The sequence below is a fragment of the Eretmochelys imbricata genome, chromosome 1 (genome assembly GCF_965152235.1).
Source record: "Eretmochelys imbricata isolate rEreImb1 chromosome 1, rEreImb1.hap1, whole genome shotgun sequence".
Lineage (NCBI taxonomy): Eukaryota > Metazoa > Chordata > Testudines > Cheloniidae > Eretmochelys > Eretmochelys imbricata.
Genome location: NC_135572.1, coordinates 290,549,394 through 290,565,210, shown reverse-complemented (window position 1 = coordinate 290,565,210; position 15,817 = coordinate 290,549,394). Strand labels below are relative to the sequence as shown.

The following is a 15,817-nucleotide window of genomic DNA, read 5'->3' as shown; positions in this document are numbered from 1 at the left end:
CCTATTTTTAAGGTAATTTTCATATTGAGCTTAAAGTAACCATACTCTTAATTAGGGAGTCTTTCTAGGTGATTTTTTAAAAATTAGATTAACCTTGAAGGGGATTAAAATTTCTTTATATTAATGGACAGATCATGCGGTAGCTAGATAGTATAGTGCAATGTGTTTCAAACAATTGGTCACAATCTCTGGGAGTGACAGGTGTGACTGAATGCACCATGTAGTCACACACTACACAGTATTAATCTTTATACAAAGTATGCCTTGTGGGGTATCATTTGAAAACTCATAAATTACTGGTTAATAATATCATGGTGAAACTTGTGTAGCAACATTGTATGTAACATTATCAACATAAAATGAAATGATGACTGAAATGTTGCTACCAGTCAAATCTGGGGAATGGATAAACCTGTTTCTCAAAGACAAAGGACAAGCTGAGGCCTCTAGCCACGTGTCATCAAAGTTGATGGGCAATCACCTGTCAAGTGGCCATTTCTTGGCAAAGAAAGGGGCAAAAACAGATCGATGTACATTTTAGCCAACAGCAGCATGGAATCTCTTTTGTCACAAGATCCCGTGGCTTCCAATCTCACAGCAGGAATGAACTTTATCTAGGGGTAACCCTCAGGAAAATGCATTTCAAAGATTGACTGGACTATAAAAGTGAGGGACAAAAACACCCCAAGGAATTTCTCCCTCTCTCTCTTTCTCCTAAGATGACACAAGCAGCAGCCATTTGGCTTTGGGAGAGAGTCCAACCTCAAATTTGGTCAGTCTTGTTACTGGGAACGTATTGTAAGAATTTTCTCTCGACCCAAGTCTAGTTTGTGAAGTTTTAGCACTAGAAAGCATTTTATCTTTATTTTTCTTGTAACCATTTCTGACTGTAATGCTTTGCACTTTTACTCATTTAAACGCTCTCCCTCTCTTTATACTTAAATAAATTTGTTTTATTCTTGAATCAAAACTAATCCAGTGTGGCATTCCAACTGAATTGTTTCGATAACTCCACTGAAAGTAGCAAACTGTTGGCTATTGTTCCCTTCCAGGGGCAATGGACCTAACATACCTCAATTGTCCAGGAAAGGGCTGGACAGTGCAGAATACACATTCTGGGGCAAAACTCAGGTCTGGGAGTGTGTTAGGGTCATCCTGCAAGCTATACACAGACACTCAGTGTGACCTCCATGCTGTTTGGCTGCTTGTGAGGGACCCACCGTGGGAGCTACAGCAGCAAAGCATTGAGGCACCCCAGGTTGCACAGCAGGTGGTGAAAATCCCTCACTGGTCTGGATTGCATCCCAGAAGGTCTCCATTGTACTTACCAATCCTTGTCCTTCAATGTCAGGTATTCTGACACCTCAAAACACAGGCAACTAACTAACTTAGGCTTATCATTATGACTGATTTGTTTATTCTTACTTTTAAAATAAATGCAAGGGAGTTGTGAAAATGTTCAATTTCAAATAAGGGGTCACCAAGCTGAAGAAGTTGAGCAGCATTGGTCCAGTGGAATAGTTCTTGCTTTCTATGCAAGTAATCATGGGTTCAAATCATGGGTTCTATGCAAGTAATCATGGGTTCAAGACATGGGGGAATGTACTTTATGAGGTTTATTGCCTGTGTTATGTAGGTGGCCAGACTAAATGATCACTAAATGACGTTCACTTCTGGCTTTAAAATCTATGAATCTCAAAAGCATGAACTGAATGCCAGCCAGTTGGTTACTCCTGGAGTTTTATTTCAATTTAATCTCCACTTACGGAAATAAAATAAAAAGGTCCTAAACATGTTCACAAAACAAAAGGTTAATTAAGAGGAAGGCCTACATACACTTATTAGTCAAAGAAAATGTACTGAGTATGATGATGTCCCTTAGAAATAGCAAAAACTTGAGTAAAATTGCTTAAAAATGAAAGTTAAGAGATACTTTATATATTACCCTCTACAACCAGGGCTCAAAAAGTTAGGTACTTGTCTTGCAACGAACTCCAAAGGGCAAATCTCTGCATCATGCCTCAGTTGTGCATGACATAGGTATGTTATTCTTAAGACAATAAGTTAAATGGTAACCAATCATTTTCACGAGTTAATTAGAAGGGTGAGAACTAAATTTTAGTTGCACACTGCTTTGATACTGCCATATCCTTGTTCAACTTTGATTGGCTTAATAACTGTTCCAAAATTCATTTTTATGGAGAAATATATACTGTCATAAATATAAAGGGAAGGGTAACCACGTTTCTGTATACAGTGCTATAAAATCCCTCCTGGCAAGAGGCAAAATTCTTTCACCTGTAAAGGGTTAAGAGGCTAAGGTAACCTCGCTGGCACCTGACCCAAAATGACCGAGGGGACAAGATACTTTCAAATCTGGAGGGGGGGAAAAAGGCTTTTGTGACACCTTTGCCGGGAACAGATCAAGGATGCAAGCCCTCCAACTCCCGTAAAGTTAGTAAGTAATCTAGCTAGAAAATGAGTTAGGTTTTCTGTGTTTTGGCTTGTAAATTCGCTGTGCTGGAGGGAGTGTGTATTCCTGTTTTTGTGTCTTTTTATAACTTAAGGTTTTGCCTAGAGGGATTCTCTATGTTTGGAATCTGACCGCCTGTGTGATTATCTTCCATTCTAATCTTACAGAGTGTTTCTTTTATCTTTGTTTTGTTCTTCTAATAAACTTCTGTTTTTAAAGAATCTGATTGGGTTTTTAGGGTACTAGGAAACCCAAGCTGATCTGTGCTCAACTTGTTTATTCTCAAGCCTCCCCAGGAAAGGGGGTATAAGGGCTTGGAGGATTGCTGGGGGAAGAGGAACTCCAAGTGGTCCTTTTCCCTGGTTCTTTGTTAAAGTGCTTGGTGGTGGCAGCATACCCTAGTCCAAGGGCAAAGATTTTGTGCCTTGGGGAAGTTTTTAACCTATACTTAGGCTAGGTCTACATTAGAAACAATTTGCCAAGACCCTACTTATACCACTGGAATCAGTTATACCAGCAAAACAATTGTATGCCATCACGTAGCTGTAACTACACTCTGACTTTTGACATTATTCCCACATTGAAGAAAAAGGAAAAAAAAAAAAAAGCACAGCGCTAGTCAGCATTACTACACTGGCAAGTTTCTAGTGCAGACTTTGCCTTAGTGAATGAAGTTTAAAATTTTTAATGTCAACTTTATATGCAACTTGAAAATGTAAAAAGTACCTCCACATCACCACTCCTTTTCTGACTTAGTTGTATTTGTTAAAGCTTGTTTCCTACTGCCATTTTATAAATAATTACGTATGGCAAACACTGGCTGATAGACCATCATCCAGGCCACCTGTTTTTTTGTTAGTATGTTTCTCAAGCAGTTACTTCTCCTTCAGTATTTTATTCCCTTGGCCCAGAGTTAAGGTATCAAATGTCAGTGTCACGCACTGAAATCTCCATTCTTTCATAATGCTTAATTTGTTTCAAAACTGCTTCCATAAACTGAAGAAATTAAACAAGTGTCTTATGATAGGTACCTGCATACTCTACATGGAAACAATGTCACACATGTTGCAGTCACGTTATAATGTGTAGAGGACACATAGTGAAGAAATACACACCACACGTATAAGAAAATAAATATTAGCTCTGATAAACAGAATGACATATAATATATAAAAATACAACTGGTTGCTTTTACAAAAGTTATCAGATTTAACATCTCCATATCTGAAGCTTGTTATACAGTGGCAGTCTGTTAGAGAAACATTTCTTCAAAAACCCCTCAAACAAACAATCCCCTTCCCCTAATATATTCCCGTCAAATTCTTATGGCCAACCCCCCTTCCCCAATATGTGTTTTATATTATGCAAAACTGAAAACCCTCACGTAAGGTTTAAAACTCCTAATCACTCTCAGACATATGATGTGAATGGTGAAAAGATACTACTGTACGTTCTCAGTTGTTTAGGATGTGACAGAGAGCATACCAAATTATTTTCTTTACAAGTTCCAAGGATTTTACACTGCTTATTTAGGTCCACAAATCCCCAACATATTCCCGTTGTCATGAATTTGTTTTTTAATCTTTTCATCAGTGTTCACTGGCAGTATGGCAATGCCGATAACCCCAAGTCTTAAATCTTCAAAGTACGAAAAAAGTTCCTTTGCAAATGTAAAAGAAATGCACGTGTTCCAGCTGACAAATCATTTCTTTTTCTTCTTTTTCTTTTCACCTGCTGCAATTTTTAATTTAACTTCTTCCACTGGAAGTGCTCCCAGCTTCTTTTTCTTTGCTTTCTTCACCTTTTCCTTGATTGCTTCTATATCAATTTTTGTTTCAGTAGAAGCTATACAATAAAAACCAACATACAAATATGAGAAACATCCCTTTTGATTTTTTTCCCAGTATCTACTGGAAACAGTCTACAAAATGATTCCATGTTTATACACAATCAGCTATGTTTAACAGTGGACATAGAAAGAGACATGGGGGGAAGGCAGGTTGGCATGTGTGTTTTTGTATTCCCCAGCCAGTGGCCTTTGCGAGCAGCGATTTTAATAAAAAGGGTTTTAATATCACATATAAACCAGGACCTTGGGATTTCCTGCCCCCACCTCCCTCTTGGGCAGAAATTATGAGATAGGATCAAGTGTTCTCTCACATAAGCTACTTCCTACCAGAGCAGAGGTGGGCAAACTCCGGCCCGTGGGACCGTCCTGCCCAGCCCTTGAGCTTCTGGCTGGGGATGCTAGCTCCCAGCCCCTCCCATGCTGTCCCCCCTCCATAGGCGTGCTGCCGCGTGGGCGGCACGGCTGCCAGTCCTGCCACTCTGAGAGGCATGGTAAGGGGGTGGGGGGACTGGATAAGGGGCAGGGAGTACTGGGGAGCAGTCAGGAGACAGGGAGCTGTTGCATGGGGCAGAGGTTCGAGGGGGTGGGGGGGGCGGTCAGGGGAGGGGGTTGGATAGGTGTGGGAGTCCAAGGGGGCCTGTCAGGGAGCAGGGGTGTGGATAGGGGTCAGGACAGTCAGGGGACAGGGAGCAGTGGGCGTTGGCTAGGCAGTGGGGTCCCGGGGGGGCGGATAGGGGGTGGGGGGTCCCGGGAAAGGGCAGTCAGGGGACAGGGACCAGGGGTGGTTGGACAGGTGGGATATGGGGCGGGGGCCAGGCTGTTTTGGGAGTCACAACCTTCCCTACCTGGCCCTTCATACAGTTTTGCAACCCCGATGTGGCCCTCGGGCCAAAAAGTTTGCCCACCCTTGTACTAGAGCATAGGCTTGAGCTGACATTTTTAGATCTCAGTTCTTCTCTTTAGCTTCAAAAATGTTTTTGTAATCTATTTTGGAAGGCTGAGAGATTTACATTAAAGCATATACAATAGGTAAAAGTAGAGCTGGTCGAGAATTTTTTGACAAAATCTTTTTTCATGAGAACAATGCCCATTTGTCAAAACCAAACTGTACAAAAGGGTTGGTTTTGATGAAATTCTTGTTTCTACATTTTTTGTTGGAAAAAGTTTCAAAGTTGCCAGAAGTGTCCCATTTCAACATTTTCTAAGTAAAAAATTCTGATTTTCAGTCAAACACAACTTTTTGTTTAGCAATCAAAGTCATCATAGTAAAATATTAAAAATAAAGACGGTTGAAATGTAAAAGTTTCAAAAATATTGAAACAAACATTTCGATTGATCTCAACAAATATCCCCCCCGATTGTCGATTCGCAAAAAATGGTAGTGTGTGAGACCTTTAGTTCCAGGTCAGGATGGGATACTTTTTCAGCATCTCAGTTTCTCCCTCTAAGTAGTGTCTTTATGTCTCAAACATCAACCAAGTATGATTAGCAAGTTCATCTTTTCTTTAAATTTAAAGAAACTGTTAAAGTGGAAAAATCAACAGACCTTCACAGCTTCTATTCTAGCCCACAGCCTGAAAGTAGCAAACACACCTTCTGCATACCTGATGATCCAGTAGGCCCTCTCTGGCTTTTCTCCCAATGTCACTCTCTAGAGTCAACACTCCGTTACACTAAACATTCAAAGGCAGCACTGCTGTGGGCTGCTACACCTATTCCGTTGCCTCATGCAGCTCTACTGATGGACTTAAATAGCAAGGGGGCCTTGCACTGAACTTCCTCACCCACAAGGTGAATTTCATACTTAATGCTCCATACACTTTGGTTGGCTAAATAGCCACCAACCAAAGGAACAGTAGCTTTAAAAAACAAAAACAAACAGTGGAAAAGATTCTAAAGACAGGAAACAAACATTACCTTTTTTAGGTTTTACAACAAGCTTTTCCTTGGGAGGGATAAAAGCTTTATTTCTTTCCTCTTGTCTCCTATTAATGGCTTCTGCTTGTTTTGCCTAAAATTACGAACAAAAGGTCAAACACTTGACTTACCAGTCACATTAGACAAAATGAGAATCATATTGAAAACAAAAAAAAACCAACCCATTTTCATTTTGCTGAAGACTGAAACAAATCAGAACTGCCTTACCTTTATCTCTTCCACCCTCTTTCGTTTCTTCTGGCTTTCTTTCAAGAAGTATTCACCACTTGCCAATTCTTTATCAACCTGTAAAAAACACATTTATGATTCCTGAGAGTCTTTAGCTATGTGTTAGAGACAGATACTGAGGAAAGCATCTGGCATCAACTGATTAATGCTCCCAATTACTTACGAGCAAGATTTCAGGACCTTTTATCTTTCCTACAGAATTATACGAGGCTTAGACTGACCTGGCTTTCTGGTTGCGGAGGTGGGAAAGGCGTGTACTCCTTCTTAACATTTTTCTTCTTTGGCTCCTTGCGTTTGTTCAAGTTCTTGTGTTTGAACTGAGGCAAAAATCGTTCCCAACTTTGTGTTCTTAGTTCAGGATCCTTTGACAGCTCCCGTTTAATCATGAGAGTCTTCAATCATTTCAAAATATTAAAAAGAAATATTAGTTAAAACATATAATTGACATACTTCCTAAGTCCAGTTATTTAAATGTATAGTGAATCACCTACACTCACAGGGAAACTGGGTGGTTTAAGCAGGAGCAGTCAAACACGTGAGGTAATTATGTCTCAAGGAGTTTGTTCTACAGGGGCTTAGAGACATTAACAGTACCAGGGAAGCTGCCTTGATATTATATTAATGAGTATCAAGCTGCTAATCATGGAGACATGTAGATGAATATGCACTTTTCCTTTGGTGCCTTGTCAGGTACTGTTATGATTACACTGATTGTGCACCCTAATACACAGAAGTATATTCAAAGCAATATACTGTAAAAGTTTCTTTAAAAAAATTGCATTATAGGAGAAACCCTCACAATAAAGTATCACAGGAATACTTAATTGATATAGCCTTTTATAAATTAAGGTGGCTTGTGACAAGGAACATACCTTAATACAGAAAAATAGGCAAAGATGCAACCCCATACAAAATGCACAGTAATGTACTAGCCTTAATGTAATACACCAGGCCACACCCACCTTTATGTTATATATGGGATGAATATTCTTCATAGTGTCCAGGACCACTTTTCTAACCTAGGTTTAAAAAAAAGCAAGGGGAAGGGAAAACATAATCACTATTCTAAATTATCGTAAATGAAAGTCCTAAATATATGTTTTCTTCAAACTCCTTTGCACAAGTGGACCTTTAGAGAAATATTTTTTTCTAAACCTTTTTGAATTAGTTATCGTAAAACTAATTACTTATTAGTTCCCCATAACAAAAGTAAAAAAGTTTCAGATAGCAATATGATTTTTAAATTTTTAAGTGGTATCTTCAATTTAAAGAGGCACAATCAAGTCAAATTTACCACCAAATTTAGATTTTTATAAAACAAATGGATCACAATATCCATAACCAACAGAAAGGTTTCCACGGAATTGTGTTATAATTCTAGTGGAAACAACTGCTTATAACATTCTCCTGCAAAGTTTGCAGCTCAAAACAGCACTCAATCTGACAGTGAAACCAATTTCACTGATGCTAAAAAATACTGTTACTCATATACCTTTATATTGATTATTATCGGTTGTATTACTGTAGCCGTTAGCAGCCCCTGCCATGGACCAGGAGCGCACGGTGCTAGGTGCTGAACAAACACAGAACAAAAGGATGGCTCCAAGTTGCTCACACACTAAGTAAGAGACAATATATGGATGCAGACAGACAAAAAGACAGGGAAGTACAAGTAAACAATGAGACAGTGTTGGTCAGCTTGATAAGCAAATGTCTTAGAGCAATATTTCCATCCTCACGAAACTCATGTATTTCTGCATTGTTTCTGCTCCTACTGCGTATGACGTAGGTTGACCCACTTACCTTTCCTGCAGTCAGACCACTAAAAGCAGTAAGGGGTCAAGTTTAGAGCTGATCCATGTGTGACAGTCATGCAAATTATTCAATGAGTTAATGTGCAGGCCAACAAATAATTTGAACATAACTATCAACTTCACAAGATGGTTGAACACACCGTGCCCCAAATAATGGCAGGGATAGCACATGGAAGGTGAGTGAGTAGTGGGGTAGGTCAGATGGAGGCTATCTAGGGATGCTTGGGTTGGTCGGTAAGTGGGTGGGTGCTGGAGGGTTTAAAGAACACAGAGGTTGTTGGGATGGAGAGTTGTCTCGGAAGTATCTACGTGCTAGCTAGATGCTGGGGGTGGGTAGGAGTTGGATCGTAGCTGGAAGGTTAGTGGGGGTGGGGAGGGGCGGGGCAGGGCATGGCTGGTGTTAGGGATCTATTAAAAAAGCAAGTGAGTTCTCTCTCTCTCACCTCTTTTAGCCCATTAAAAGGTCCCAGAGCTGAAACAGTGTTCCCCTGAACCATGATATAACAGTTTGTTAACAGTTCCAGAGCCTACACAAAAAAGGGAATAAATAAGTATAAACTGGTGCTTAGATAAACGACTTCACATAATTAAGATCTTGATTATTACACTTGTAAGATGTACCTTCAGAGTGGATCCTTTTGGCCCAATGAGTCTTTGTCTTCTTTTTATAAATCTCTCTCTGTTTCTCACTAGAGACCCTACTTTAATGATGTCACATGCAGTGTCATCCTGAAGGATGCGTACTGCCTAAAAAGGAAAATCAAAGCTGTGTTAAAAATAAAAGAGAAGAGCGAACACACAGGTAATCAGCACTACCACCAGCACTGTGTCACTGTGATAAAACTAATCAAAGCACAAACTCATTACTTGTTACTAAATGAAAGTCAACGGAACAATGTAGTCTGTCACTCTGGTTTAAGCACAGTTTCAGTATTCCCAGATGTATTTTTTCTTTTGAAAGTTGTATTTTATTCTCCCCAACTGACTTTACTTGAAAATCATAAACTTCTTTCAAAATAGGCATGTAAAATTAACATAATTTAATATAGATAAATGCAATATTAAAATTGACCTACTAAATAGTTGATATAAATTAGTGGCTTTAGCTACAAACCTGTTCAAATGGAACACTTCTTGCTAAAAGCTTTATTAAGTCTCTTGCCCTGATGATCACATATGGATCAAAAGTCTTCTTAGTCGTTGTGACAGTTATACTACCTTCAATTAAGTCCAACGTCGCATTCACATGCTGCAATATTTATAAAGAAATTAAAAATAATGGTCAATCACACGTAGCCAATTGTCAGAATAAAATATTACTATTTTTACGCTGTGTGCAGGTTTGATTTCTAAACTGACTTCCAACTTAATAAATTAAAATAAGAATGCAGGATTCCATTCTAAATTCTTAAAATATGAGTTAGCCTATTAAAAATATATATACTTAAACTATTGTGAAAATACTGCATTTTCCTGTATGATTTTGCTTTAAATAATTAACATTATGTGTAATAAATCTTTGAAATGGTATAAAATAAGTTTACTTGATGTATATGTAGAAATTATTCATACATGTTCATTCAAGGCTTTCTGCACCAGTGGCCAACATTCTTTCAAGTAAGCTTCTCTGTATTTCGGGAACAGAGTTGCAAAGCTGCTTTCTTCCAGAAGCCCTCTAGGATTATCTTCTCTTGTAAAGGCTGGTTCTTTCCATCCATCAGGAACAGTGAGAAGTTCTGACTCATTTACTGTTACAAATAAAAATTCACTTGCATTAGAGTGCTTTTCTCTCCAACAATGACTTTTTTTCCCATTTAATGATTACAAAAGGAACTAGATTAACAGTCCTAAATCTTGGGGTGGGTGGGTCTGATTTTAGAGGAGTGCTTAGTATAAGATGTACAAGAATATTCAAAGGCAGATCTTAAGTTCCTCTATTTATTCAAGGAGCAGATAAGGAAGGTCAGCGCCAATGCAGACCCATGGATAAGAGAGGCTTCAATCTTTGGTAGTCTCAGCATGGAGGCCGACATGGGCACTAATAAACCCTGATGGGGATTCTATTGCTGTGGACACCTACTCTTTAGAAAATGGACTGAACCTAATAATTCATTTCATATAAGACACCAAACAACTTTCAGGTTTCAAGTGGTACTGCTTACTGAATTGGAGCCCGAGCAGAGAAATGTCACATACCATTACCAATCACTTGAGCCATCCAACTCCCATAACGATTAATTCTAATAAAAATATTATGAAAGATTCAAACTGTTTCATTTTGTTTGCACAGATGATATATTTGTTATGCTTAGCAGACATTATAATAAAAACAAATGATTACCAGGCAGACAAGTTTAATGACAGTGTGTAGTTATTAGACATTTTTCTGTGCAGGCAACAAGAAAATAAGATTTGGTGACAGACATTTGTGGTCTAATTTTTATTTAGTGATTAGGGTGAGCTCTGAGGAGTGGGAATCCACAATAAAATTATTTAGTTGGGAGTAGAGCTATTTAGTGTTATTCAAACTGAGTAACTTAACATCTCTTTATTACCTGGAGTGGTTTAGAGAGGCAGGTGGAAAGGACAATCTGCCTTTAAGCACCTCACTTTAATGTTACAAAATAATTCATACCAACATTATCAGAAGTTTCTCATAATTGGAGCAATTTTGGTGCAATAAAACTCTAGCAGTCACACCTGTTATCTTTGTTGGCAATGAGACTACTTGCACTGTTAAATATTATGTATGTGACTAAAGGTAGGTCTACACTACTACTTAAGTCGATCTAATTTGTATCGCTCAGGAGGCTGTAAAAGAAACCCCCGTGAGTGATGCAAGTTACAGAGACCTAAGTGCTGTCCACACCTGTGCTACATCAACAGGAGACACTCTCCCACTGACATAGCTTCTGCCTCTCGCAGGGGTGGAGTAATTGTGCTGACAGGAGACTGCTCTCCGGTCGGCATAGAACATCTTCACCAGACGTGCTGCAACTATGCTGATGTAGTGCTTCTAGTGTAGACCTGCCCTAAGTTTGCAAAACTAGGCACTTATTTTTTGAAGTGTTTTAAAACAAACTGTATTCCCAAATGCTTGGCAAAGATGACCACCACCACACCACAGTGGGAGCGGGAAATAATTGGTATAAATGAGGGAGAAAAGATTAGTTTTAAAATGAAAACAGAAAGCACACAGTAATGTAAAATAATTAAAGACAGCCCTTCACCCCTAACATTTAGTTTACAGAGGACTGGATAATTCTTGGCCCATTTATGTCTGAAATTCTTGGCCTTATTTGCTTACAAGTAACAAGGAATTATTTGAAAGACAGAAAATCCATTAGTCTCCATGTGCCAACCCTGCTTCCTTTCTCTGTAACCAACTATTGGTGTCATACGATCTGAATGTATATCTACACTTACAGTGGCGTGTAGAATACAGACACAGCACACCCAGCTAGCATGGGTCTACAGCTTCAGCAAGTAGAGTGCCCTATATGCCTGAACTCAGTGTATCTAACCCTCTACACGGCTCTCTGTGTGCCCCAACAGTGCATCCCATGTCTACACTGCTATTCTTATCTGTGTAGTGTCCTGTCACCTCCTTGCTGCCAGAGCCTTTACCCACCACAGTGAAAGGCTCTGGCAGGGGAGAGGCAGCCCTGCTTCCCCCAGCAGAGCCTTTCACTGCAGCGTGTGGCTAGGGTTCCCAACTTTCTAATTTTTGAAAATCAGACCACTCCCCCCTTGTCCCGCCTCTCCCCTAAGGCCCTGCCCCTTCACCAAGGCCACTCCCTTTCCCCCGAGGCCCTGCCTTCTGCTCACTCCTCTCCCCTCCCCACATTGCTCACTGCTCTCCACCTCCCTTCCTCTTCCACCAGCTGAACCCCCTCTGCTCTGGGGCTAGGATGGGACCAGCAGCCTGACGTGGAGCCTGCTGCCTGCCTGCCTGCCCATGACATGCACATGGGAGGCAGCCCTGGCTGAGCAAGGGCTGACATGGGTTCATGGCCTGGCACCCTCCCCCCCGCCCACAGTAACCAGACTTTTGGTGTTCAGTTAGTACATCTGGAAACCCTATATGGAGCTACATAGGTAGAGATAGGTTTCAGAGTAACAGCTGTGTTAGTCTGTATTCACAAAAAGAAAAGGAGTACTTGTGGCACCTTAGAGACTAACCAATTTATTTGAGCATAAGCTTTCGTGAACTACAGCTTATGCTCAAATAAATTGGTTAGTCTCTAAGGTGCCATAGGTAGAGATAAATGTAAACACAGTCTGTGTAAATGTAGACATGGTCTGTGATACACCCCTGGGGCCTGACCCCAGACAAAGCGCAGTCACTATAAATGTTATCTGGGGATGTCTGCATGAGAAGCAACTGGGGTGAGGGGATTCAGCTGCACATTTTGATTTTATTCTGTTTATTATTTTTTGAGAGAACAGAAACAGGAAGCCACCCACGCCCACCCTACACTGAGCATCCCTACTAGCCACCAACCCTGAACCAGTTATAGCCCTGTATCATTACCACACCAACTACTGGTAAAGTACTGTGCACACTCATTCTATGTCATGTCCCATTCCTGGCACGACTACAGAAGTGTAGTACCACTGTGACTCTGGCTTACACTTGCCCCAAATGGATGTATAGTAGACACTTGTTTGTACAAACACCTTGTAAGAGCAACCACTGCTTACAAGCAACATTTCCCCTGGGAACACTTTCCCCACTGTGAATTGTCCAGTTGGTAACAGCAACATAACTGCCACATAAGAGCTACATTGGTGACGTTGTGATGTCACATCCAGGGGCGGAGATGCGGAGGCATGTAGGGGTGTTGCCCCACAAAACTGCATCTTTCCAGTCCCCGACTCACCCTGGCCCTTCAGCACAGCTCCAGGGCACACAGCCCTGTCCACTTGCCCTGCCTGACAGAGCCTGCATGGAGAGCATGTGTAGGGGGGAAGGTCTGAAAGAGAGAAATTTTGGGGGGGGTGGGATCAGAGGAGCACAGAGATGCAGCTGGAATGTTTCCCCCTCCCTTCCTCAGCATCTGGCTTGAAAGCAGCAGAGGGCTGCTATATTGCAGTGGGGAGTATCGGAGAGTATCAGGGGGACCCCCCCCCCGGTACACTGAACTGTCCCCTCCATTTTGATTGCCAGTGGTGGGGTGTGGGTATACTGTTTTGCACTACAGGGTTGCTATGTTGCAGTGGGGCATATCAAGTCACCCCCTTCCCAAGGCACTACCCTGTGGGGCCTCTCTGCTGTCCATGCTAGGGGACACCCCTTTCCCTCTTCCCCCTATTGCAGGCTACACACAGTGCTGTCCCCATGCCAGGGTGGAGCATGAAGCCGCCAGAAGGCGCATCCGCAGCTTGTCCCCAGCAGCCGGGCTCACGCAGCCGTTTTGCTGACTAGGGGCTCTCCTGCCTCATTCCGCCCAAGACTTGGGGTTCCCACACCCGCCAGGGCGAAACACCCTTAACCCTTCATACGGCTTTGGTCAGACAATAGTCCCCTTAACAGCAACCGCTGCTGGGGAGCAACATAGCAAACGAGCACTGAAATGTAAGCGCCTACTGTATTGCTCCCGCCCCTTGAATCTTTGCCTGCGTGCCATGGGCAGGCCCAACACGTGGCATCTCACCGCCGATGCTCACGAGAGGTCCCAGAGCAGCACAGGCCAGGGGTGCACGTTGCACTTCACAGGCGCCTCCCCCGCCCGCGCCAGGTGCGGGGGGCCAGGGCTCGCCCGGCAGGGGACGGGGGTGAGCAGGGCTGGCTCAGACGGCGGATCCGGGCTGCACCTTATGGGGTGGGGCTGCAGGTTTTCAGGTCTCCATGCGCAGCTCACCCCCGCTGCCTTCCAGCAGGCTGCAGCTCGCCCTTCCCCCAACCCGGCACACTGGGATGGGCGCGAGCGCAGCCCTGCCCGCAGGGGCGAGCACGCGCACTGGCCCCCAGAACGCGCTCCCCATTCAAGGGCGCGCGCACGGAGGGGGTCCCAAGCCAGCGCGCGGAGCCCAGGCCGAGTCGTCTAACCGGCCCGCCGTGCACGACTCCCGCCGCGAGGCTCCCCTTTACCGGCTTTCTTGTTGCTCCGGTCCTTGGACGCCGGAGCCACCTGGCCGCTCTCTGCTTTCTTGGCGGCCGCCATGTTGCCGCCACCGCCCTGACCTCTCACCCGACGCACGAACGGACGCTCCGCGCGGCCCTGGCTCCTCCCCGCAGACGCGTGGTCGCGACGATCCTGCGGCCGGCCCTGTCGCGCTGCATGCTGGGGCCTGTAGTCGCCCCCGGCCCCGCGCTGCGCGCAGGCGTGGCAACTGCCGCCTCGGGAGTCGGGCCGGGGCCGGCTGAAGCCTCGCGCGCTGCAGCCGCGGGAGCGGGGCGCCCTTGCTGGGCTACTGTGGGCGCCCTGCCTAAATCGCCGGATCCACCCGCCCAGCCCAGCCTTTCACAGAATAGCAGGGTTGGAAGGGACCTCAGGAGGTCATCTAGTCCAACCCCCTGCTCAAAGCAGGACCCATCCCCAGTTTTTGCCCTGGATCCCTAAATGGCCCCTCAAGGATTGAACTCACAACCCTGGGTTTAGCAGGCCACTGAGCTATCCCTCCCCTTTGTTGCTTTGCACATGGAGGTTCTCGCCAGGGTAGTCAGGTGTTTGTTGGGTCCCCAGCACTGTGATATCCAAGCCCTGCCAAGGAACCACAGTCTGTCTGTCTGTCTCTCTTTCCCTGGACCCAGAATGCCGAAGAAAGGTTGCTGAGCTGAGCGCAAGAGAAGAAATTACAAGGGTTGCCAGCTTTGGTGACACCTATCTCTGGGATTGCATCACATGACATAATCTTTAATCAAAGATTAGTTTTTAATTCTCAGGGACTCCTGGACAGTCCTGGAGGGCAGGTAACCCTACGAAGTCAAGGAATTGTAATCCTGAAGTTGTTGACGTCCATGTTTATCTTTTCTGGGAACCTCTGAAGGCCTTATAGGAAAAGTAAAGCAAATGAACACACCCTTGCAATAGTTATTGTTCCAGGGGATAAATACCTTTTACACTGTGAATACTCTACTCGGCTACAAACCATGAAAATAAATCACTAATGAAAATAAAAGAGCAGGAGTGCTTAAAAAAAGGGGTGTTTCCCCCCACCCTGAAACTTAAAAATCAAAATTAGTTTTTGATGAGAAAAATTGATAAAATTTTACTTTTAAAAAAGGAGAAGAAAATAATGAAGAAACATAAACCAAAGGGATTTTAGGATTTTAACATACTTGAAAGTTTTCTGGCAAAAATATGGGGTTTTTTTGGTAAAGGTATTTTCTATTAAAAAAAGAAAAGACAATGCAGCTATCTCTATAAAAGTTAATTAACGAAATGACACCTCTTCATGTACTCTGCTTTCCTGAAAGACTGGAAAAGTGTGGGGACTGGTGGACTGCCAAATGTGATTAAACTTTTCTAGTACTCCACTTAGGGTATATTTATATGGACAGCGCTGCAA

At 42.9% G+C, this 15,817-nt stretch overlaps 1 protein-coding gene across 2 annotated transcripts; it reads right to left on the bottom strand.

Moving 5' to 3' along the window:
- Window positions 1-3,594: 3,594 nt before the first annotated feature.
- On the bottom strand, window positions 3,595-14,496 carry KRR1 (KRR1 small subunit processome component). 2 transcript variants are annotated; one of them, XM_077832743.1, is made up of 10 exons: window positions 14,397-14,496; window positions 9,875-10,050; window positions 9,417-9,551; window positions 8,924-9,049; window positions 8,746-8,829; window positions 7,451-7,507; window positions 6,710-6,880; window positions 6,468-6,545; window positions 6,240-6,333; window positions 3,595-4,318 (listed from the first exon to the last, which is right to left on the bottom strand). In XM_077832743.1, exons 1-10 carry the CDS (start codon window positions 14,467-14,469, stop codon window positions 4,176-4,178), a joined length of 1,137 nt encoding a protein of 378 aa, XP_077688869.1. In that variant the 5' UTR covers window positions 14,470-14,496; the 3' UTR covers window positions 3,595-4,175. The 2 variants fall into 2 exon arrangements, with proteins under 2 accessions (XP_077688869.1, XP_077688874.1); XM_077832748.1 differs by lacking the exon at window positions 8,746-8,829.
- Window positions 14,497-15,817: the final 1,321 nt, after the last annotated feature.

What these genes read in the sequence shown, in the direction of transcription:
- KRR1 (XM_077832743.1), bottom strand. Translation starts at nt 14,469, where the DNA reads ATGGCGGCCGCCAAGAAAGCAGAGAGCGGCCAGGTGGCTCCGGCGTCC. An exon ending in CCGGAGCAACAAGAAAGCCG is followed by an intron (nt 10,051 to 14,396) that starts GTAAAGGGGAGC and finishes TATTTGTAACAG; the next exon opens with TAAATGAGTCAGAACTTCTC. An exon ending in TGTTGTAAAACCTAAAAAAG is followed by an intron (nt 4,319 to 6,239) that starts GTAATGTTTGTT and finishes TTTATTGTATAG; the next exon opens with CTTCTACTGAAACAAAAATT.